Source organism: Sylvia atricapilla, chromosome 2 (assembly GCF_009819655.1).
Source record: "Sylvia atricapilla isolate bSylAtr1 chromosome 2, bSylAtr1.pri, whole genome shotgun sequence".
Taxonomy (NCBI): domain Eukaryota; kingdom Metazoa; phylum Chordata; class Aves; order Passeriformes; family Sylviidae; genus Sylvia; species Sylvia atricapilla.
Genome location: NC_089141.1, coordinates 19,541,153 through 19,567,538, shown reverse-complemented (window position 1 = coordinate 19,567,538; position 26,386 = coordinate 19,541,153). Strand labels below are relative to the sequence as shown.

Sequence of the window (26,386 nt, the reverse complement as noted above, 5' to 3'; positions counted from 1 at the left end):
CTTCTGAAATCCCACTTGCATGCTCTGAAAGGCAAACAGGACTCGTGTAAGTCTTAAATAACCTCTTCTCTTTCTCACAACTGAAAGACATGTTGCTAAAACTGGACAAATGGTTTCCATGATCTGAAATAGCCTGACAATGTACCACCTGTCCACTGCTCATCTGAGTTTTGGACAGCACTTCTTGGTGCAATGTCCTCTGCTCTCAGCAAGAAGTGAGAGAAGAGGGCACAGACTCAGACTGAATAAACAACAATTCAAATTTGAGCATCTTTCTGCAGTACCTGAGTTTCTTTATTTCATACAACTGGAGAACTTTTTACCTGTTCTAGAAACAATCACCCACATCCCAGTCAGGACAGCAGCTCGTCTCAAGCTGTAATTGTTTGTGACACCATGTCAGCTCCTGTGATGACAGGAGCATTTTGTTGCAGGCATAAAAGTACCATAGGCCAGACTCTGCCAACCACGCTCACATTAAACTGTGTACCTTTCTCTGCAAATAGTTACCTTGGTGTCAGCAGGGTTGTTCACAAAATAAATCATAACTTGATGCAAATAAATGCAGAAGCTCAGAGATCACATACATGTCTGTAACAAACCAGCACTGTTTGCTCTGCTTTGAGGTGTTGAGCTTCCCACGAGACCTCTCTCTGCCAGAACAGGAGAATTCACAAATCCTTCCTTAATAATAAGCTGGTGAAAATGTAGAACCTAATTGATGAATACAAAGTTGACTTTCATCTGGCTGGAGGTGCAAAGGAGTGGGCAGGCAGGTGCTGACAGGACACACTGCTTGCAGGGTGATGCTGTTGAGCACAGCAATTCTCTGCTTCCCAGAGACTTAGGCTATTTTCACAACCACAAGATCATCCAAGGCATCAGAACACTCACAAAATGCTCTCAATATGAAAAAATAAATGAGAATTCCACAACTCTCCACATGTTTTGCTTTGGTATTACATCAGCAGCATAGCACATACTAACAGGCTTCCCAGTCATGAAGTATTTATATTTGATCTTATTCTGAACCATGTAAAAATGGAAAAAGCCATTTCTGCTTCATACAGGCACACATACACACACTTTTCCATTTATATCAATCACTATTTAAAATCATCCAGTGCACTGGATGATTTATTTTTAAAGATAACTTCTTTCAAATTTCATATTAACATATGCATGTAGTCTAAGCACATCAATATGTGTACTAATTATATACATGTAAACACATGTATTAATACATACACATCTACACGTTTATACACATTCATATAAAAAAGTAGAGATATTTACATAATTTAACAGGTTCCCTTTAATAATCACCTTTATTAACGAATATATTCACAAAAAATCATATTTTTTCATTATTTACTACGGTATTTTAAAGGCAAATAAGACCTTAAAGATACAGGATGTAATGACGTGTTTGGACGTGAACGCAATTTTGTTCATGCAAAATAGCTAGTACATACAAATTTTCATTTGCTAGGCTGATCCACCATTACTGAGACTTCTGACCTTCACATGCCACCTTTCTACTCTGAAATTATTAACATAGGAGTTATAGTGACAACAACATAAACAATTAATTCCTGTAAGGACCAAGGCTGACTGAAAAAGTGAAACTCCTCTAGGCAGGACACTTCCAAATGCCCCAAAAGAAATAAAAAGTTACGACTGAAAATAATCTTAAAATTCTTTGGGAAATGCATCTTGTGGTTCAACCCAGCCTACAACTGAAATAAAGATAAAGGCAACCCACAGAAATTATGCCAGCCTTGGGAAGCTTGTTACAAGACGGGGATATGAAGACGACAAAAGGAGCTTTTGAGAGAGGAAGGAGGCAGAGTTCTTAGAACCCTTCAAAATGTAGGAACAACAACATGTAATTAAAAAGAAAACTTGGAACAGAAATATGTTGTTTTGCATACATACCTAAAGATGAGAAAATAATTTCTACTAGGTGCTTTTTTGTTTTGGTTTGAGTGGTTTGGTGTTGTGTTTTGTTTTGTTTTGTTTTGTTTGTGGCTTTTTTGTTTTGTTTTGTTTTGTTCTGGAGCTAAGTGAGATCTGGCATCTACTCGGTGTCCAAAAGGCTCCCAGTGACAGGCCAGTACAGCACAAGTTCAATTTTTACCACTAAATTAATCTCTGTGACAAAATTCAGAGAGAATCTGTTTTGCATGCCCACAAGGGAGAATCCCTCAACTTTTATTTGATGTATCTGCCTGCAATCAGACACACTCTGGGTCAGAAATCCCTGTTTTTCCCCTAATGCTTTCATCAGGGCTATGTATCAGTACTAATTCAGAATGACATGAGAACAAAGTTTGTACAAAATTTATGCCCCCACCTCTTACCCATTTCCAATTTCTATCCTTCTCTGCCTGTTCTAAAATTGTTTCACATTTGAAACCACTTTAAATAAAGTCTGTGTTTCCTAATTTTTAACAAAATATTCAGTACACTGTGGAAACAGGTTTTGTAATTGTTGTGCTCTCTTTCTGGTTTCAGATACGTTATATGAAAACGCGCGTTCGTCATTCTGTAGGTGGGCATAGTTCAGTTTGGGTGTGCTATGATGGATTAATTTCAGGCTGCTTTGTAAGTAGTATTTTTATTTACTGATGGATTAAATTGTACAGACCTGTGTTCATTAATCTGGGGCAAACTATTTCTCAGGGCTCCCACCTCTAAATTCAGTAGATTGAAACATTTTGGTGCCAATTAAAATGCCAAGTGTGTTGGGCACATCTTGAGACTTTTCTTAATTGCCATTTCTCTTTGGGAGGAAGGGAGAAGAGGGGAAGAGGTCAGAGAAAAAAAACCCTGAGACTTCCTTATTATTCTGTTTTGCTATTAAAAACTGGCCTCAGTCTTCAGTGAATCAGATAAAGTAATCTCAAGGTCAATGCACTACTTGGAACATCTCTCACTGCATCTCTCCTGCATGTCCCATCAGGTACACACACTGCAAGGTCAATTAAATTTCTGTAAAACGTAACAGCTGTCAGCAAAATTGGCTCCCAAGTCCCTGTTCATCCTTGCTCAGCTGAGAGGGCTCCTGTTGCCAGCAGAGCTGTGCTGACCACAGTGGCTGGGCTAAAAGTGGCAATGACAGTGTTTTACACCACACCTCCAAGGTACCAGTCCTCGAGGCAGCAAAGAACACAGGGTTCAGGTGGGTCCTGCCATGCTGCCCACCAGCACCCAAACAAAAGATGGGCTCTTTTAAATGCAACAGGCATGGCTGGTGGGCTGGTTAACTAATAAAAAAGGATTAACATCCTTCCCTGACAAAAGGCAAAGGTTCTGGATTGCAGTGGGAGGAGGTACAGAATTCAGTATTTCACAGCAGTCTAAACCATCTCCTGGACAAATCCCAAATTACTCAGCTGTGTGTCACCAGCACAGCTGATCCCAAAAGGAGGATCTCTTTCATGTCTACCAGGTCAATCCTCCCTAAATTCCCTCTCCGTAGGCAGCGGACAGCTTTGATTTTTCCTGTTGAGAAGCCTAATAATAGCTCAAATACCCTGGAGCCCATGGTGTAAAGCCAACTGGCCAAGCAATAGCTTTGAAGCTCTTTTGGAGACTTTTAGACCACAGAATGGCTAAGAATGCAAGTTTTATTATTAATATGGTTCTTCAAGACCAGTTGCTGGCTATTCATCATGGCAATACTTTAGAAATTTCAAGTAAATGAGATCAAAATGTTACACACAAAAGCAATCTGTCCTTGGGAAGATCACCACATAACCACTGCATTAAAAATAGCTACAACAGTGTCAGCACCGTTTTCTTTTCTCAGATTGCTCTGGCTAAATTAGAAAGGGTCCCCTGGCAACTCAAGAAAAATAAGTAATTCTCCCCATCACAGGCATGCATCAAGTGCAGTGAGTGGCACAACTGAGAAATCTAGATGACACATTACAGAAAAAAATCCCCAAACAACAAAACATCTCCTTACCTCCTTGAGTAAGGATTAGCTAAGTCATAAAACAGCAGAGTAGGACAAGATATAGGCTTAGAAATCAATACAGGAACATTTACTCACAGTAAATGAAAAAATAGTATTTAATTGTAACAAAAGACATAATATTACAGCTTAATGGAAAACTTAGGCAATTTTTGCAGTTTAGCTTTTGCAAAATGGGCACATGAATCAAATGAAGCACCTTCATTCATAAGGCCTTAAAATATTTGCATATTTTGACCACTTAGAACTCAAGAGGGAACACTGAATGCACTGGTACCTGTTATTGTCACTAGGAAGCACAAAGCTGCACAGAAAGCTCTCTTCAGGTTATTACCAGTTAGTGCCCATTCCTTCAACCTTATCAGCCTGCTGCAAGAGGGGACAGAGCTGCTGCTCTGCTCGGGCTGAGACATCCTCCACAGGACTTACACATGGTGTCAGTGCCATCATCCCAAACCACCCATAGTCCCCATGCTCTGGGCAGTTTTGCCTTCCAATCTCTACAAACTAAGGAGTCCTTTCCCAAAACGGGCATACTACAGCACAACAGTATGTTTTGATATCTGTGAGGATGCCTCAAACTGCAAACTTTATCTCCTAAGGTATTTGAAAACAGGTACTTCCAGCTGTGCTTGTGAGGCACACCCAAGGGGCAGACAATGTGGCACAAACAAACACAGTCCTGCCAAAGAATCAAACCAGCTTCAACTTTGTCCCCATACGTAACATCCAGGTAGCATACACTTCAAACTCCAGGCAGGCCAAGCATGTGCCAGGCCACAATGCAGGAATTCCCTGTAATTGTTCCTAAGGACTGGCAAAAGCTTGTACTCCAAAGTCAAAGAAAGCACTCTTCTTAAAATGCAAATCCTTTCCTGGGGAGTTCAAAAAGCATATCTAGCACAAACAACTATTTTTAAATGATAAACCTGTGACAAGATATTCAGTTTAGGTTCCTCTTCTTTAAATTGGATAATTTGAATTAAAATTACTGTCCATTCAAGCAAAAAAGAATAGGTCTCAATGGAATAATATCAAGTTAATTTTCACTAAATTCTGATCTAATAGAAAAACTTTTTTTACCACAGACGTAACTATCTGCAATGCAAAGGATTTCCCAAATACATTTCTAACAACTACATCTCCCCTTTTTTAAACATTTTTCCTTCAATACTCAAAACAGGTACTACCAAACTGATTTTTGACATGACTTGCTGACAGGGAGTGAATTAAGAAATAAAATAAAGGCCATATCAGAAAATAAGACAGAGAAAATCCTCTGTTGTATACTTGTAAGCACAGGAGAATAAATTTTATATGACTGAGGCTAGGCCTTGTAATATAGCTACAACTTCAACAGACTCATAATTCAACTTTCTCATTGTTATATTTGCCTGCAAGACAGAAAGATGGTAGAAAAGCCACAGAACATGACTGATCAGAGGTAAAAAGTGGTAGTCACTCTCTTTCTAATAAGAACAACTTTTTCACCTGCTAGGTAAAGGCTGAATATGATATCCTACTTATGCCCTGGACAATGGAAAACAGCATCACCAAGGTAAGCAGAGATACTTCAGTATTCATTAAGTCACTGGAGTTTTAAAACCCATGGTAAGCAAAGGATAAACATGAAGGTTTGACATGGTAGGAACATGACAGATCCTTTGACTGTTTGCCATCCAATTTAATTTCTTCATTATGAATTTTTTTCAAAAATGAGCAACTAGAGACTTCAACACAGGGTACAAATCACTTCTGTTTGTACCTTTCACTCATGGTATCATGAGTGAAGACTGAGATAACATACACAAATCACTTCAGTCTACTCTTTTTCTTCTGTTCTCTCAAAAACTATCCTTCATGCTGAAACTTCCAATAACCTCCTTTTAACTCAAAATTTAATTCAAAACCTTATTTCTAGAGAGATAGGGAAATGGGAGACTTTTGTTTAAGTAGCATGGGGTTTTGGCTGTTTTCAAATCCACTGGATGAACATTATAAATGTTAACCTTGTAAAAAGAGCTTCTCTTCCTAAGAGATGCCACACATTGCATGCCATACAGCTTAGAAACCAGTCAAAAGGGTGCCAGCCATCCTGTGCAACAGCTTATGCTCATAAGACAATGCTATCCAACTCTGAAAGCAGAGGAACAGAGCAAGCCAGGATACAGTCGACCACACTGGAAACCGTCTGAGCCATTATGGTTCACAATCTCACCTTTTAAATTCTCCATGGAATATTTAAACAACCATGAATGTCTATGATTTTGGGGTTAATCCAAAAAAATAATCAGCTCACACATACTAGTTACTAGAACGTTTAATTGTGTTGAGGGAGAGTCCCATGAGCTCGGCTTGAATAAGTCTCAACCCCAACACAGGCATCTGGGAGAGGAAACTGCCTAGGCTCTGGAAAAGTCAGACCCTACTCATTCCAGAGGAAATGCTCTTTCTACCAAAGAAAGCTGGGCAGTCAAAAGCTGTCAACAAATTAGCAGAAAAACCATTCAGAATCATAAGGAAAACACAAGTTAAGAGCTCAGGGAAAGCTAGGCACAGAATAGGGCCAGACTCTACTGCATTTTCTTCATGGTGCAGACAGAAAAATTAAATTCATCCTAAAGAAAACTTGAGTGTATACAGCTGTCAAACAAAACAGTTTTCCATCCATTTTGATGAACACATAGAACCACTTTCAAAGACTTTTCCCCCTCTTCCAGGAAGTCTGCATCACTGGGGTTGGTCACACAACATTTAGAGCCCTGTACACATGAACAGCACCACTCTATAAAAGTCTCCCCAAAGATTAACCCCCTGCCCAAAGCCAACCAATATACTATTTGTACAAGCAAGAAATCACTCCTTCTCCACAATATTTCTATGGGAGAAGTGCATGGCCCAGTTCCTGACAAAGTATGACTATTGCCTGTGCTTTAAGAGCCACCAAGCACTGTGAATCCTTCTTTTTCCAAGAACTACCCATCCATCATGTATGGAAGCCACTGTTTGCTGCAGAGGGTGAAGAGCTGGTGAAAAAGAGGGTGAAAAGTATACTCATGCTGGGGAGGAGTATATATTCCCTTCTTTAACCATATTACATTCCTGGTCTGAATGAAGGGATCTGTGGTGAATTCAATATCCCGGCACTAGAAAGAGGGGTGGAATTGGCAGTTCTGGAGCACAGACAGCATAATGCTATCCATGTTTAGTGATGTTGGTGACCTGTACATTCAGAATTTCACCACTCACACGGTGCTATTCAATATATACCTATCTGGAGGTGGACTTGTTCCTTTTTCAGGTCCTCTCTTCTAAATCAAACCCCAGCATTCTTCATTTGTTATAATATCAGCCTCTGACAAATACTTATTTGTGTTAATGGGGAAGAAATACATAAACTAGGAGGAAAGATGAACTCGGATAAATCTATAAAGCTACTTAATGGGTGGGGTCTAGCCTAGGTCTGACTATGAGTGAGTTTTAGCAAGGAATGGTCCCAGATGTGATGCATCCCTTAATACTGCCAGTGATTCATGCTTTTTCACTGTTTTCTGTATTGGGAAGCAGCTGTGGCTCACAGCTGCAGTTCTTGCTGTGAGGGTAACACAGAGAGTCTGGCTGATCCTGTGCACTTCAAGTCTATAGATCACGATAAAATTACACAGTGGAACTTGCCAAAAATAGTAGGCTGCAATTAAAAAGGATATATAGCACACTTCACAAAAAGTTAACAGCATGAATTATTGGTCACAGAGATAGATTGCTACTCTACTGACTACTGATACCATTCTCACCTTTTTGGCTCATGGATGTTTTGCAGATGCACACATCTCTAGTATGCAGTTACCACAGTCCTGATTTTTCTCAGGTTTTCTCTGAACATGGAAAACTGCACACATGCATAAAATGTAGCATGCACTCAGATAGATGTCACCACCAGATATATCCCACTGAAGAACAACACTGCAAACAGTCTTTTATCCCAACTCTCCTGCCCATCTGTACACACATGAGAGTTGACATTTTGAGATGCTCTGATTTTTTTATTTAGAAGCCTTCATATGATATAGAAGTATCAGGTTGCCATGTGACAGAGTATCAGGTTGACTCATATCAAGTTAAACTCTCCTTCAGGCTAAGAACAAAATACCCTGACATGTTGCCACACAGTTAGAGTGGCAAATTCCCCAGATTATAAAACATCTGTTGAAAACCAGTTCCCCACCACACAAGGGTTATGTTTCTATTCCTTGTATTCTTTGCTTCCTCCTCCTCTCATATACTTCACATTTCTCTGCAGTTTGATATCTAATACTGCAAGTTCTCATCCCCTTTTAAGCTATCCTAGCATCTCAAATTTATATGGTACTAGAACATGTATTTATGGATTTAACTCACTTTTCCAAAAAGTCTTACTTATTATAAGAGCAAGTGAAAGGAGGGATATTTTTTTATAATCAGAAGCATTTAAGGCAATACTGCACACTGATGCATTAAGGCTTTTCAGAGGAGGAAAGGCATTGGGCTTGTCATCTGTGTCAGTGCTCTCTATTTAAGACTAATGATTACAATGCAATCTCATCTGCACAGGCCTTTTGTGAACTAACATGCAGCTCATTTGTTTAAATGATCAAATAAAGCACCATTATGAGTCAATCAGTTCTAACTATCAGGAAAATAAGAGTTCATACCTAAATTCATTTGCTGCAAGCAGATGGTGGATTGCTTTTCCGTCCCTTTATGCTGCAGTCCTGCTCCCTTAGATCCTGTCTAATAAGAGGGGGACATACTGGGATGACCTTTCCGACAAGGTCATCTGCCTTCAGAGTATGAAGAGAATTGCACAGAAAGTGGGTTGGGCTATATTTAGAGTTGGGTCCAACTCTGTGCCAAGGTCCCCCCTGCTGTCTCTCTCTTGCAGCACTGTCTCAGGTTTATTCTTGCAGATTCTCAGCCCACAGAACACATGAGGATAGGAAAGTCACTCTGAGCTACTGCTGGATCAAGAGGTTTTGCAATTTGCTAAAAACAAGTGGATTGGCAGTTCAGATGAGAACTCCTTAAATCCTTCACTCTTCTAGTCCTTTATCGTTTTTATTTAAGTGGATTTTCCCCTTTCAGTTGAATAAGGAGAGGAAACTGCCTGGGACAGAGCAAAAAGACTCTCCTGAGCAAAGGTAAGGCTGCTTCATTTTTGTATTGTCATTGTAATTACAGAGCAATGGATGATTGAGATCAGATATGCTTCTTCTGCTACACCAGTTCTGCATGTCAGCATTAAGGGTATTTCTGGATAATGAAATTCTTCATGTAAAAATATCAATTCTCATTATCACTATCTATAAGAAATGGGAAATAAAATGGCTATCAGCATGTGAAATAGAATATACACTGATTTTTAACTGCTTGAATTACTGTAAAAAGCACACAACCATGCCAATAGACTGTATCATTCTGAAAATGAGAGAATCCCAAATGTGTGGCTATATGCACACTGATTACATATACAGGCATGCATTTAGATGTGCTGAGTGATGTTTCAGCCACATTATTTTGCACAAATATGAGCAAGCATGGCAGCAAGTTTGCTATATAGGGCTTGCTGTAAACGGCACAAATATAAGTAAAAAAAAAAAATTAACAAATGAACAGGTGCTCAAATCCCTGTATAGTTCCAAAGAAGCTGTTCAGCTCCAGAGTACAGGTAGTATTCCAGATCATATTGTATTTGGTTTCCTTTCCACTGTATGCTATACACTGGTTCAACATTCCTTCTCTTTTTAAAAGCACATATGGCTCAACAATTTTCCTCAGCACCATTTAAAACTGTTGTGATTCTTAAGGAAAAACAAAACAAAACAAAACAACAACACCAAAACAAAACAAAACCAAAAAACAAAAAAACAAAACCAAAAAACACCAAACAAACAAAAACAAACAAACAAAAACCACACACACACCAAAAAAAAACCTCCTGACAGAATACATCATTGCATACCTGACTGTAAGGAGATCCTAACACACTTGAGGTCACATGGGCATCAGGATACTGTAGTGTGGATCCAACACGAGGAGAATGTTGTCATGTAAAGACACCCTGGAGCCATGGATTTAGCACTGGCACACACACACACTTTCTAATGCAACATGACCACACAAGGCCACGAGAATGGTGAAACATGAAAAAAAAATGGGTAGGAAGGTCCACTGGATCCAAAGGTCCAAACACTGATGGGACATCACCAAAACATTCCTCTCAACATAATCACTGTGTAAAAGCCTTAGCAGAAGCAATTGAAGAAAAGGAGATGGATTCTGGATGAAAAGTAAGCAAAGAGCAAGAGAAGTCACCAAGTCACTGTGAGTTCAGCTAAGGTGACTGAGTGAATTCCTGTAATTATTTCAGGTCATCTTTCCTTAGTATAGCTGCTGGTTAAATGATGCCATGCATCAGGCTGTAAAACATTCTAAGTTGGCAAAAGTCTAATCTGCTGAAAAAACTTCTCATTTTGCTTACTCTCAACTATATATAACATCTCATTCTTTGCTTCTGATTTTACTTAGTAATTCATGCTTGGAGTCTTAAGTTTATTTGACAGAAGTAACAAACACCATCCATTTCCACACAAAATACCTTCCTAACAGTCTTAAGACTCTTTAACAAATGAAAATTATGGTATCATGCCATGGAACCAACTTGGGCTGTGTTGCATGTGATAACACAGATTCATCCAGAAGGTTGATATTGTGAGAACTTGGAAGAAGAGGCTGTTAAAGGAGGGTTACTGAAGTACTGCAAATGCATTTATCAAATTTACCAGCAAGTAAAAAGTGTCACAGTATAAAAGCATCTAGTGCAGTGTAAGATCTGAACAATCTTTTAGAAACAGTAGTTATACACTGATAGAAAAGGGGAAAAACATGTTTTTATTAATTTTAAATATTCAGGTTTTGCCTAAAGTTATCACTTAATGAATCAACTTAGGTTTTGTGATGCTTTGTGGTACCAGTCTCCATTTGCACGTGGGAAAATACTACTTACTCCCCCATCAACATTAAAGACATCAGGGCTGTTGAGTTGGCTTAAAAAAAAAGCAGTAGTGATGTGACTGAGGTTACTAATGCAGCATTCACAAATGTCCACCCCTGGCAGATGGACAGGAGGACTGCCACATCACAGTGGCAGACAGAGACTGGCTTGTTTTGAAGGAAGGGTCATCACACTCTCCCCACAGGAGCTGAGCCTAGAATGTGTCTGCCACCCAGACTGGTGGGAGCTTTGTTGACATAGTGATGACAGGATGACAGCTTTGGAAAATGGCAGTATGATAATGAATATGAGCATGGCATTACCAGAAGAAGCTAGAAGCTTGTATTCTAAGGTAGACAAACCTCAGTCTGCTTCTAACCTCTCTCTGGGGCCAATCCTACTTGGTGGGTTCTTACTCTTCCTATTCTCTCCTCACAAAACTCCAGTGAAAAATTCCAGAACCATGAGCTAGCTTTGTCTCGCTACAGTGTGGTCTCCAATGGGCACAATATGTCCATTCTAGTGGAAACCACCACGGAAGAGAAAAAAAAATTTAAAAAATTAATTAAAAGGAGGAAATTTATTTTTTTCTCCTCTCATGCAAGAAAGAAAGAAAGACTGAAACGCTTCAATTCTATTAGAGGGGCTGATAGGGCTGAAACCCACCTTCCCTCCCTGTGGTGGAAGGGCACGTCCATACATATTGAATGACATGTCCTAGGCTGTGGAGGAGCAGGAAGGGGAAGCTTAGCTGATGATGTATGCTGCCAACTGCCCAGGCAAAGCTCCAAGAGGACATTCACTCACTCCTTGCTTTGACACCATCCCCCTCAGCTGACAGGTGTAAGCAGGGCCAGAGCCAGATGGGTAAATCCAAACAGAGCCAGGGGGACAAGTCCCTGGGGGGCTCAGCAGTCAGATCCCCTGCTCTACTCACTGTGTTTATGTTCTCCCTTGGAAGCTTTCTTCTGGTGCAAACAAACAACAGACAAGCCTGGGATTTTTCTTCCTCTCTGCCAAGCTGAACAGAAAAACAAGCTGGGATTTTGGGGAGAGTCAAAGATACCTCAACCCATACTGAAACAAGGACCTTAAACAAGAGGTCCTGCCAGATGCCACAGCACCAATGCTACACGGCTCTGCAGTCAACCTGCAGGACCCAAGGCTCACCTCCGTCCTCCACCATCAATGCAGAGCTGCTGCTGCAGCTGGCATCGAGGCAGAGACACCCAAAAGGGGCTTGGAAGAGTGTGAGAAGGGTAAAAGTGGCACTGGGAGTCAGTCTGTGAGTACTTGGGTACAGCTCTGTGTGTACACCTGCATAAGGGAGGAACGCAGAATTTGGTATGAAAGCAGGTGCCTACAGCTGTTGAAGGAGCTCTGCCTTAAATCCTGCACTGAAATTTTCTTTCAAAATCTTTAGTGACTATTGCCACAACTTCTGAACATACTTTCAGGAAGGGATGGATGATGACATGCCAATATATGCTGTATAAGAAAGAGAGATATTTACAAACACAGAAAAATCCCAGAGCTATAATTAAGCAAACAGTTAATTAAATAATTATAGTCATTCTGCTAAACAGTACTTTCCCCTGAAACTTACTTGTAATAAGGACAGGGAAAGAAATCAAAGCTCATACTCACAACCAGGTGCATAACCCCAACCTTTGTCTGACCTGCTTTCACAAATCCATCTCTCAAAAATAGAAAGGAAAAACCCCAACAAACACAACTTTTCCATAGGGTGCCCTGCTGGTAAAGTCTGCCCTGAGGAGAGGAATAATAGGCCCATCATCTGCATTTTCTTTCAGTCACAAGTGTTTGGGACTGACAGAAGTTTCACAAGCGTTGGGACGGACAGAAAGATCTCCAACACCGGTTTTCATGTTTTGCAGTTACAGAATATTACTTTTCACTGTGGCAAATTGACTGTTGTCAACTCAAAGCACAAAAAATCTTCATGCACACAACTAAGTACAGTATGGCACAGGACAAGAAATCCACTGGAACAGTAAGTACTCTTCAGGCCTGCAGTATCACACTGCTTGGCAGCTGCAAATGCCAGCTCTGAACTCAGGAAAACTGCAGACAGACTACGATCTGCTGCAGCCAGTGCCCTATTTCTAGCCCAAACAACGTTATGGTCCCACTCAATCCAATTTCCTGGCCCTCAGTCCTTACTTTGGTGATTATTCAGCGTGGGTATACAATCCATTCACATGAGAAGATGAAGGTTGTCAACTTTAAAACAATTTTCAATGACAATCCCACCTGTACAGTGTGGCATTAAGCTATGCAGGAAGAAACAGTTGAAACTGGGATTATACAAAACTGACACAAATTTCTTATCTTCCATTACATAAATCTAAATTCTTTGAATTGCAGCAAATTTAGTGATCACTACTGATGCTAAAATGCCACCGAAAGTAATCCAACAACACTTGATTTCCTCTGTCTCAAACACCAGAGAATGAAAGTGCATCCAGACAGCTGCAAAACAGTAAATTACAGTTTTACATAAAATGAACCATAGTCCTGTTAGAAGAAATCCTTGGAGGTGAACTTTTTCACTTTTCACACATAACCAGCTTTTTAGTACAACCAGTCTGATCTGCAGGCATTCACTTCAACAGGAGAGCAGAGTCCAATCCCTAGCACAAATAACTTTGCAAAAAGTCAGTATTTACAACATTGTTGTATTTTAGCAGAGTCCTCATGCACTTTTCTTAACAACTAATATCGTGGGTGAAAATATGAATTAAGGATGGAAAAAAAAATCTCTAAATGGACGTCAAATATTTTAATGCTCTCCCTAAAGAAACAATTTAAAAATCCTGTACAAAGTACAGTAAAAATTGGCATTTTTTACCATCTTGAAGGTCTTTCAGAACACTCAGTTTAAAATAGCAAATGAGCAGCAGCCTCTCTCCCTGTCACTGAGTTCTCTTCTGCTAACACAACGCTTGGAGATGCCATCCAATACAACTTGATGTACGTCCCCTCTCACAACACCTGCCTGAAAGATGGGGGTGGCAAGAAAGTCCCACTTGGGAAGAAAGTGAGACTGTACAGGATGAGCTTGTCAGTATATGAAGAAAATGAGGGGTTGAGATGATGTGTCAGGGCTCAAGTGCTCGAGCACCTGCTGTTGCTGTGCAGTTCCTCTCACTCAGCCAAGCCAAGGGGCTGCACATTCCCTGCTGTACATTCACCCACTCATCAGCATCAGCCCACTCTGAAGGAGAGAAAACCAGGCTGCGACGGAGTTCCTCAACACAGACAAGTAGACACCAAGAGGTTGAAATTACATGACCTTTTTTGCAACTTGAGGGTCTTGAAGGGGGGTTAAAAAGAGCTTTTGTTCCTCCTCACACTAACTTTTATCTGACTTCCAGCTGTCTGAGGTGGACAGCATGTAGTAAAACTATAGATTCATTGAGTCTTCCCAGAGATTGGCTCCTTACGTAGGCAAAGAACTTCACAAATCTCTTTGGGAGCCTGGATATTCCTCCATTTTAGACTTCTCTGTCATAAACGTACAAGTCAGGTTTCCCATCAAGTTTGCTCCTTGACAGTGAAACAAAAGGAAGAAAGGCCAGGCTTCATCAAACAGTGCAGGGTATGGAGTCATCACTGCAGAAGGCACAGCTAGACTCTCCCCTACTGTCCTGTCCTCTGACATGTCACTTAAATAGAGCTGCTAACACTGAAGACAGTTTTAGAACTAAAAGTGCAAAGCTTTGGTATATACTAAGCAGTTAATATTCTATTTTACAATTGTTGATGATATACTACAGAGATGAGTCAATACACTGTGTTTCATTTGTGTAAATGCCCAGTCCACGTGGTCTGAGGAGGGAGTTCTGGAGAATTTATTCAGATGGAAGTCAGGGCATGTATGTGCTTTGTTATACTAAAGAGATTGGGAGTATTCATTGAGAGGAACTCATTTGAGAGGGGCTGCTTAGCCTTTAGCAAACCACTAGCACTTCTTCCGTCTCAGTTAGTCTTACTGCAGGAAAAAAAAAAAGATGCAGAAATATCCCCTAATGAGGTTTATTTGAGCCTAAATAACATATGTAAAGTACTATGGGATTCTGAAAGTGCTAGAGGAGAATATAATAGCTGTTTTTTATATTGTGACAAAAAGGACATTAAATAACGTTCTCTAATACTTTGAAAAGTGTAGATGTTTTTAAAAGTCTATTTGAGAATTCAAACCAGTTGCATTCAGATCATTAGTACAAAGAACAAACTTGGGTCTTACTCTGTCAGAGCCACAACTCAGTCAGATGCATTTTGATTCTGAGTTACAATCTCCACCTTCCTGTATTGACAGCCACAATCAAAGGCTTCTTTGTCATGTCTTTGCTATTCAGCAGCTTCTGGGAGAGTGCCCCTGACAGGACACCAGAGAAAGATATGGGTTAGCTTTATCCAGAGGGTTTCACTACCACATCCAGCTCAAGGACAAACTGCTGACAGACTCTGCAAAGCTGGGGCCAGAATATGCACGGGGTGGGAGAGACAGAAGCAGTGCTTTATCTGGGTCCTGAAGTCTGGACTCTGGAGACAGCCTTGTAAGGCAGATGCCCTCTGGTATCCTGTACGGATTCACATGATGTGAGCTCTTCCTTCGAGACCCCGCTGGGAAATGCAGTCTCCACCTTGTTGATTTACTGCAGGACTGCTGATAAGGAAACTCCTGTAGCAGAACACTACCCACAGCACAACAGGAATGAGACAGGCAGCACATCTGTGCAGGGAGATCAGTGTCTTAGCCAAAGTTCCGGAAAACAGAAATTGTAAATTACTCCACATCTTACACACAATATGGGAAACAACATAACCCTCACATCAGAGATATTGTGTCTCTCACTGTTTGTCTTTGGGAGCAGAAAGAATGACTATATACAATTAATGATATCAAACAGAGCCCAGCATAGCAATAAAAAAAACCCCCAAACAATACATTAAGTACTGTCATGGTCATTTTATCCTTTGTTTTTTGTTTTAAACTGAACTAATTACTTAGCTCAGCAATGGTCAGGACTCGAAGGCTACACTAGGATGGCAATAAGGTATAACCCTGGGGGGAAAAGTTTTGATTGTAGTGAAAGTTTAAGCTGATGACATTTTAATTACTCCACGTAGTACAGCTCTCTGAATCCCCAGATATCCCAGATCAATTTGGGGACTAACATGATTCGTTTTACAGCACACTTTAACATTGCTCTAATAAATTCTTCAACAGTTCTTTTAGGTCTCAGAAGTAATCTAAAATTTCTCTTCTATTTTTATTATAGAGGCTTTCAAAAGACATTTTAACTATATATCACTAAAATTATGTGGCTGCAAAATGCCAAATATAGTATCAGAAACCAAATACCTCTTCAATACTTGTATTAACCAAAAGCACAAAAACATTAATAATCATAAAAGAAGGGGTTTTTTTGTATTGATAAAGCATTTTAATTTAAAATATGTCTCTATTATAATAAAGATGAACCACAGTAGCATTTGGATAAAAAGCTCAGCAGTGAAGTAGCATAATAGTACTATGAGATAACATGACAAGATAAAAAGCAGGATGTTCAGGGTTCAACACATGGTGCAGTGTCATACACACTGTCTGTATAATCCAGGCTTACGGGAGTTGTGGCTAAAGTCTGACAAAACATGCACAGAAATACAGGGCAAACAAAGCACCAGATCCCAAAAAAATCAAGTTTTGAGCTAATACATTATAAGACCCATAAGATGATGTCATCTGTATCTTTAAATTCAGAAAGCACATAAATTTTCCTGTGCATTCTCCTCTGCATCATGAATTTGCCAGTGTTTTGCTGCTGTATGGAAATGAAAACGTTAAACTGCCCAGTACTCTCCCTGCTTCTACTGAGACACTGCAGTCCTCAGCATCACTTAAACGTGACCTGTGGAGATGGCTGCACACTGTCCCCATCCAGCAGTAACAGTAGATACCAAATCTTCCTCCAAGAGAGATGTAAAAGCCAGAAAAAGATCCAATGTGAAAGGACCAGGAAAACCCCTGAAGACAATATTCAAGCAGAAATGGCTAAACCAAAGAGAAGGGCAGCCAGCACACGCCACTGCAGCCATTGGCAGTGGTGGCAGGAAAGGGAATGAGGGCAAGAAATGTGGAACTCTAATTCTGACACAGAACATTTCTCTTTGTTGTCAGGTAGAAAATGCTTTGTTTTCTGCCAAACCTAACCCTCTCCCCTTCTCAACAGGGTGAGCTTCTGCAGCCCCTGCTCAGGCTCTGGACAGTCATGGTCCCTGCTAGAGGCACTGTCACACAGGGGTGGGAACGTTTGCTCCTGGTAGCTCTTACCCCTGTGAAGGGATACCAAGTCCCTCCCTGCTACACCACCAGGCCAAATGCAGCCCAGCTCTGCCAGCTGCTCATTGTTGTTACCTACATTTTTTGAAAAGACAGGCACTGAAGAGGCTGGGGGAAAGAAAGAGAAGTAAATTCACATGTCCCTTTCCCCAGTGTAGCCATGAAGCTGACAAAACCCAACCCAATTAAAATAAATTATGAATTAGATTAGTTCTACAGGGTGAAACTGGTCTGTGCAAGATAAAAAAGCACATGTCACCTCTGTGCAGGAGCAGTGAAGTAAATCTGATTTAAGAGAATGATAATGGATTTCCTTCGACAACAGGTGAGGAACAGACATGTGCTCAGATCTCTAGCAAGGCATCTAGTTCATTATTTTCTGTTTGCTTCTGCTAACCCAACGGCACCACAGATATTCTATTTTACAGCTGTCATTACCCCAGCAGTTACAGTAATAATTTGTCTCAGTAAATAATCACAGAATTGGGTAAAGGCAATGGCATTCTCTGGAGCATGTAAAGTTATTCCAGGCTGGAAACCAGTCATTCATGCATAGCAGTAATTGTTTGTGAAACCAGTGTTTGAAGAGCTTGGACTGCAAACCTCAAAAAAGAAAAAAATATCAAATTATTACTGTAAACAGGGCACAAAATCTGACTTTTTTATCTGGAGAGGCAGTCTCTGCACAGATTTACAAGCCCCAGTCATTTTAATTATACTTTCTTTTCACACTGGGCAACCGAGTATTTAGTTCAGGTTTCAGAAGAGCTTGAGTGATGTATTTAAACACCCACTGGGTACACCACCACTTACACCGTGTTCAAGCCAGCAGGAAAGGAACAGCTGCTATTGCTCTCCCTGCCTCAGGTTAAGCACCAGGAATGTGTGATAGCAACAGCACTTGCATGCTGCAGCCTCGAGAGATCAAGAATTCCCCTCCTAATTTTCTATTCTTCACTCATTCCATATCTATTTTTAATTGCATCCAAGGATGTGCAAAGGTAAATAACATGGTGCACTCCACCTAGGGCTGACCCTAAATCTGCTTCAAAATGGCAAGCTTGGGCAGATCATAGCCAGGACCTCAGAAGGGAGCCCAAAAGAGCCTGAGCCTACAAAGCCCTGTCACACCATCGTTCTGTACCCTGGCCGACAAAAAAGATGTAGAAGAGATAGGTCAAAAGCCTCCAGCCTGTGTACAACACAGAAAGCATTCAAGAGACCAAACAGTTCTCAGCTCCCAAATTGAAAATGGGAAGCAGAAGTGGCTGCAGAGGATTTTAATTCAAAAAACTGCTGCTGTTCTGGTTTATTGGTCAAGACTTGTGTTAGGATGTATTTCACTAAGCACACTTGTAGTCCGCTATTCAAGGGTGAAAAAAAGTTCCTTCTGCTGTATTCTTGTGTTCAGTTGTGAGGTCATTTTTCTAAGAGAGCTTTGAAGTGTACAGAGCCAGGAAGTGGACATGATCACACATCCATAGATCTGTGCTGCATTCAACACAGTCTGCTACAAGGTGTGAGCAACTCGCCTGCAGAACAAACAGGAGTCTAGCCCAATCTTCCTCAGATGGTTCCTCCTGTTCCTCTCAGGAGGCCCAAAGCAGGCAGCTGCTCCTCCTCACTAGGAGTGCTTGCTGTGGCATCCCAACAGATTAGGCTCTGTTCCCTATGAATCTATACATTATTAATCTTATCTGAAGCAGACAGTGGTGACGCCCAGCTTCCTCAGTGTCTGGAGGAATCCCAGCTGTCTCCAGCTCAGCTGGAGGAACAAGGAAATTGAATCTCTGCATGTATTAAGAAGAAATATTTCTTAAGGATTCAGAATCCTTCCCCTCTCCTTTTCCCTATGCACTATCAAACCAACTGCCTGGGATTCATATGCCACTCCATGGCTCTGCATGCCCAGGAGCAGCACATTCCTTTCTTTATCTTCTGCTTACAAAATGACTGTGCCATTTTCTCTCACACAAAGACCTGGCCCCAACAGCCCATCCATTTGAGGAGTTTTGGATGGGTTATGCAAGGACTGTCTTTATTAGACCAACAGGACATGCCCAGATTTTGCAGCCAGTGGAAGACAGGGCAAGCACACCTCTCAGAGCAGAGGAATGGACACCAAAGAAAACTACTGTACTCAACAATTCCTTAAAATGTACCTCTAAGAAATACTTCATGTTCTTGGTTCTGAGGTTTAACAATTTCTATGGTTCTTTTCATCAGCTCTGGAGCATTACAGCCAAGAAACCACACAGTTGCTAATGTAAATAAAATAGTTCATTGCTACTGAAAGACAACCAAATTAGAAACAACATCTAACCCTGAACTTAAGAATCGGTTGAAGGGGTAGCAGGCAAGATTCATATTCATCAGCCCTTCTTAGAAGTGACTCTAATGAACATGACGGCAAATTACACAAAAGGAGGGAAGAAATGGATTTTGATGGACTTAAAGAGCTTTTGAAGTCTCTAACCATCTCAGAGGTGTTCTTATGGTTGTGTAGACAAGGCACCGACTGGGGCATTATAAAAACATGGTTTGACAGATAGATTAACTCCTTAAAATCCAAAGAGCATTAACTACTGTAGCTAATTTCACATCAAAAGTTTTGTATCTTTGATCAGTTTTGCATTTCAGGCTGCAGTCCAGCAGTATGTCTGTTTATGAACAATCACATTTAGAAACACATATATTGCATATCTTATCCTCTCAGGGAACTCAGGTGTCTCTACTGTATCAACATTACATGTGAAGAAGGGTTATTTTTAAATAAAAACATTTCACTCTGGGGTAAAAAGTGAATTCCAAACAGTTTTTGATCCCCTAAATCAGGAACTGAGACTTTGCTAGCAAGTGGGAGAGTTTTCTACTATTCAAAAGGTTACAATCAAGTGATGAAAGCAACCTGAAATGGCTCACAAGCGGTCATTTTAACCATAGAAAGTGACACACCATGTTCTGGTCTACTAAAAGCACATCAGTTGTTGTTATGAAAAGGACACTAATCTGACCCACTGTTTTCCACAGGTTTATGGCACTAATAAATCCATGTTTGTGTAACCAATCTGTAGAATTAATGACCAGTAAGAGTGCAGTAAGTGGTGATTAAAGCAATAGAAATGCTCCATTATACAGATGTTATTGCCATTGTGTGGGGAGGCACTGTGTGGTAAAGGAGAATTAACCTCAAAAATTGTGCTCATTTTACAGTTGGGCTCTCAAATGAAAGCTGGATTTGGATCATGTTAGTGTAATAACTCAAGTGTAATTAGTGTAATGTTCTCAAGTGTTATTTTATTTTTCAAATTGGTGATTATAATGGAACACTCTGGCTGAATCATATTACCCTCGCCCACTTACACTGTTAAAACAAGATGTCAAATTTACTTTTCCTAAAGCTTGATTTTGGTAAAGCAAGTCATCTGTATTCCCAGGTACTGTTAGAAAGCAAGATTGTCAGATTGAGCCATTTACCTCCTCAATAAATGCATTTTTTACATTGCCATAGTTGCTACATAACTTCAGCCATGGTTAATAAAAAGCTGTAATAAATCTGTGTTTGACAGGGCTCTTTATGCCCCTTGGAGCACGCTGATAAGCTTTGTAGCATAATTCCTGGTATGAAGTACTTGAAAAAAATAAAGATTTCCAGCTAGAAAACTGAAATGTATTATACATCCATACTCAAATTCCACAAGGCAAACCTACTCACCTGGCAAATATGTATGAAGGTGCTTTGACTGTTTATTATTGCAGCAGAGGAAGGCTGGATAAGCATTTATAATCTCAACAAATTAGCTTTAGCCTATGGCCTTCCCATCACTCATCTCTGGGTTTGACCCTTACAGTCACCTATGTATTTCTATTAAGACACTTTTACTAAGCCTTCATCACAAGGCAATGACAATTAGTACCCATTAACTGATTTCCAATTAACCAGAGGTCTTAAGAATCTGATGTCTCATGTACTAATGTAGAGTTGGAGCCAAGATCTGCCTGTTTACAAAGGACAAAACAATTTAAATATACACTAGTAAGAGAGTTTGATTTTAATAAAGTAAGACACAGTATTTTTCCAAGCAAAAGCACAAGGGGAATACACTAAAAACCAAAAGAAAATAAACCCCCAAAAAGTGGTTGTTGAAAGAAAATTATGGTTGCATCTCATGTTAGAAATGTTGATACATGAGTTCAGAGTTGCTGCCAAGGTTATGGTCATTCTGAATACATTCTGGTCATTCACCTTCTACCCACCAGATCTGAAGAATAAAACAACATAGAGGTTTGCACAGATCTGATACTTCACATGAAATTAAACAAGTAGTTTGCTTTTTTTTGTTGTCTTGTTTTGTTAAAACCAACCACCATTCTGCATGTGTTTAGAAAAAGTCACATTTTTCATGAGTCTTTTAATCAATTATAGCAATTTATAAACCCATTTCAAAAATAAATATTTAGAGGTCATATAAGCAATGAACTCAGAGAATGGCTCAGATCCAAGCATTGTGTAGACTGAATGACATGATCCTCCAGACATTTTTCTGCCCATGTGGTGCCATCAAAGAATTTTGGGGTTTGGTTTTTTGTTGTTGTTGTTTTGTTGTTGTTTTGGGTTAGATTTTTTTTGGTTGTTTGGTTGTGGGTTTTTTTTTTTTTTTTTTGGTGGGTTTTTTGTGTTTTGTTTTTTTTTTTTTTAAATTTAAACATCATGACAAAAATTAGGAAGGAAATAGAGAAACACATGAGAACTGTGAAAAGAGACAGAAATAATGCAAGAGGGGTCATATCCCATCACTCAAACATGGGCCAGCAGAAGAGAAGAAACAAGATAAGAAGAAAAATCAGAGCAGCAATGGCAGCCAGGTTTTTTCTTGGAAAGAGCTTAAGAATGAAATTAAAACAAAAAACAACCCTCACATTTCTCTTTAGACATCAGCTACTCTCTGTACTCTCCTCTTCTCACCAGTCTGGACACAACTTTTACCAGGAAACCATTTTCAGTTGCCCCTTTGGATTGTGAGGTGCTTGAGGAAAGCACCGAGGACTTGGCTGTCATGCCAACATTAAATATGGCTGGCAAAATACTCTGCTCCACTGATTACCTTTCCTTGATCAAAAAGCTTTCTGGGAGTGACCAAGGAAAAGGGGAAGGAGAAACAACACCTCACTGTTGATAAATTATCTACCATTTCAGACCCCTGGAAAACTCTAGAAGTGCTACCTCTCCTCCAGTTTGAATACAAACACAAGACCTGATTTTGAGGCACCTTGATTTTGACATCCACGCAAAGGATTCTTCCCTGGCCTGGCCACCAACCATGCCAGGTCTCTGTAGCAATTTGCAGCAATATCCTTCATTGAATTATGCTACTAAATTAGCTGCAGATGCTTCTGTAGTCAATCTTTCCTTAGTTGTGTGCCTCAGAAAAAGTGAACTGGAAAATTCTGCTTCATCGGCCCTGTATCAGCCACAAAAAACTGCATGAAATCATGAAGCTCAAATACCCCCAGAGAATTCTGGAGCACCACTGTCACATCCCCATTTTACAAGTTCATCCACTCAGCTGAAAAGATTCTTCAAACCAACATTTCTAGGGACAAAGAAAATCTCATTTCATTCTTCTCTCATTACTGAAGTGTGGATGAAACCTATTCTCAGAAAAGCGAAAAATAAATAAATGTTGGTATATGCAGGGAAGTTTTAGCCTCAGAAGTGGAATTTCTCAGAACTGTTGAGCAGCTGAGCAGATAGGAAAGAACACTATTACTTCTCTCAGCTAAAGCAAATGATTTTATTGTCTCCCTTTAAGGTTCATTTACACAAAGGGAGGTGAGCCTATCAGTAAATAACAGACTAAATTATCACATGTCCATAAACTTCTCATCCTGTAACTGCTATACACCTGAATATCACCATAAAACCAGATCCCATTCTCAAAGTGAAAGCCATCTAAGGCCTTTCAGCAAACTCAAGCTCTATTTCAGACCCTGAGGTGCTGTTTCTTAACAGCATGACATGAACCATTGTGCTGACAGCAAGGCTGTTTCTGAGAAACACCATTGCACTTCCATGCCTGACTCTTCTCCTATTTCTCAGGTTACCTCCATTATTTGAAAAGCTTGTTTGGTGCTCCAACTCATCCTACACCATGAGCTAAATCCGTTCAAGTTAAACCCTTAGTTCTTCATTTTGGGTTTAAGTCTGAGATTAAGAATCCAGTAAAACCCAGGATACTCACTCTGTGTCCTGCAACTACAAAATACAGTCCTTTCCCCAGCACCTTCTGTATATACAATGGAAAAAATACTACAAAGCTTATCAGAAACAAAAAACAACTTCTCTACAGAAGAGTAGAGTTAGATTTCAGAGGGCAGCCTTAACCTCTAGTGAAAACAGACAGCCAGAGCACAGAATGGGAAGATGATTTTCCCCAAATCACAGGCCAAGTTAAATGGCAACGCCAGGAAAAGTATGCAAATCTTACTGATGTGGTAAAGCATCTGCAAGCCCATATGTGGCTTTTCTGCTTATTTATGTGTCCCTACATCTAGTTTTTCACATGCTGAATATGCCAGACTGAGCTATGTCTTTCCCACGCTGGGGAAGTGTTAGATGTAACTGTTCGTTATTTTCACTGAGTGGGAAACATACCTTTGAATAGCCTTCATCCATCGAAAACCCTGTGTCTTTATGCTTGCAGTTATATTTCTCTTAGGGTTACTAGAAATAGTATCATTTTTCTCTTATTTCTGAAAACTCTCTGTGGTTAAATAGGGAAATCCTCCCTGTCTCTTAGTACTTGTAAGGTTGTTTCTCCAAGTGCCCACTGTGCTGAACTCGCGTTACAAGTTGCATCACAAAAGAAAAAGAAAGGCACCAACCATCCCCTATAGTCTTGGTGCCACACAAGCAGGGAAGCTCAAAGAGGCAGGGAAAGAGAAGATGCTGTACTCCTCCTACCCCCTTGCTTTGTATGTGTAATATCCCCATTTCTCAGGACACTCTCTGTTACTCCTCCACGCAGAGCCCACAGTGCAGTTCCCACTGCACATCCCCTTTTCTTTGCTTCTTAGGGAATCAGAATTTATATATGACCACCACAATATGTCTGTGTGAATGTCTGTGTCTGTGTGTTGATCCCAGAATTTTTGTCTTGGCCCATAGCCACTGAGGCAAGATATGGCAAAAAGCTGGAGAAAGCAAATTCCTGCAAGTTCTTACAAGTTTTGTGAAAACAGGCAGGAAGGGAGTTCTATAATTATCTTTGTGAAAGGCAAGGCTGGCATGTGCAATCCCAGAGAGAGGGGAGCATCCCAGCAAATTCCTCAACCATGGGAAAAGTGTCCACTGAGACTCACAGTCCAGCACTGGACACAAATTTACAGGCAAATAGGCATGTTCAACCCCAGTGCTCAGAAAACCACTCATCTGGCTATGCAGGCACTGCAAAATATAGTAATCTGAATGATTTATTTTTCTTCTAAATTTTTCCCAGCATTGGATCAGGAGGGAGCAAACTGGTGGGTGACACACATTTGCCGGCACAGCATGGATCTTTATAAAAGCAGATTTTAAGTTTTTGAAATTAAAGAACAGAAAAAAAAAGCCAGTGATAGGGTGTGGTAAGGAATCGTGATTGTTTCTAAGCCTCTTTTCAAACACTTTGCCTGCATCTACATTCAAATACAGAACAGCATCCATTCTGAAATAAGCACCAGAGCAGAGCCAACGCATCTGTCTTGGGGTAGCTAAGTTTACTTTTTCAAGGTCTGTATTTCAGAGCACAGATATATATTATGAATATTTTGATCAGTCATCCCCAGTCAGCACTGGTTGTGACTGCTTAAATAAGAGGGGAAAGGGGAAGACTGAGCCCATCATCAGCCTTATTCAAGTCATGCCCCTTTAGTTGCCCATGCACAGTTCAGCTGCACAAACCAGCCTAGCAATGGCCCTTTATCAGGCTGTTTACTGCTCCCCCTGCTTGTGATGATCCAGGGCAGTCACAGAGCAGAAGGAAGCCACTCACCTAGGAGATCTGGGGAACTGGAGGAAGCAGGCACTGACCTTTTTCACCAGCAAAAACAACAGCAGGAAGACGGTGCTTGTGCAAACCTTATCATGCCACATAAAACTTCCCCCCTGGCGTAATAATGCAAGGGGAAACGACTTCCCACCGCAGCTTACTGTATGAGGATGCAGCCTCTGTACAAAAGGATGCATGAATTTCCAGTCTAAAACAGTTGTGCCCGACCAGACACACACACTCTTAAGGAGTTCAGACCTGGGCAGGCACATATCACACACACTGCCCACAACAGCAGCAGTGGTAACAGTACAGGAAGCATAGAATGAAGGACAGGAGACTCAGACATGTAGCTTCACTGCCCAGAGGGTCTCACCAGTGAGTGAGAACTGAGCTGTGACACATCTTCTCTTGAACTTTCATCGTTCCAGAAACCAAACACAGTGTTGCAGAACTGTGGACTTCCTACAGCTCTGTCCACCTACCCTACCTGCATCAAATCTTGCTACCTAATACCACCATCTTCTCTCCATCTCTCTCCTTTCTTCCCCCATGAAACTTTGAATGCTATTTTTCACAAGTCGAAATTACCCACGCTGACAGAATTCTTACATCTCTGTTTTAAAAAAGCTTAATGATTGCACTAAATATATCTCTATGTATTCCAACCCTCTCCACTCAATTCCTATCTATAGATCCTTTAATGGGAATTATTCCATTTATTTTCTAGTTTCCCACATGACAGACCTTCAGCCTGGTCTTGTGCAATCAGCAAAGGAGAGGTCAGTGAATTGGCAATAACAAAGTATTTGAGAGCCAGCAGCAGGGAGGGGGAGATCAGATATTCAACAATAATGTACTAGACAATTGCATCCTTCCCTCCACAAAGACTCCAGCATAAGAAAAAAGCTTCAGGAGCAGATCTTTCATTGTAATCTCCTAAGATTGTTTTGATCTGGTTACTTAAGCACAGT

The 26,386-nt window shown here is 40.4% G+C and overlaps 1 protein-coding gene across 2 annotated transcripts in view; it reads right to left on the bottom strand.

The window, feature by feature from the left end:
- The window catches only part of CMSS1 (cms1 ribosomal small subunit homolog), a 222,429-nt gene that overhangs the window by 22,503 nt on the left and 173,540 nt on the right, over positions 1-26,386 (bottom strand). Inside the window, exon 1 of one of the 2 annotated variants that reach the window (XM_066340925.1) lies at positions 8,674-8,761. The exons of the other annotated variant lie outside the window; for it this stretch is intronic. Within the exon in view, the coding sequence (XP_066197022.1) occupies positions 8,674-8,683 (10 nt within the window). The 5' untranslated portion in view covers positions 8,684-8,761. Of the gene's footprint in view, positions 1-8,673; positions 8,762-26,386 lie in introns of those variants that run through there. 2 annotated transcript variants of the gene reach the window in all.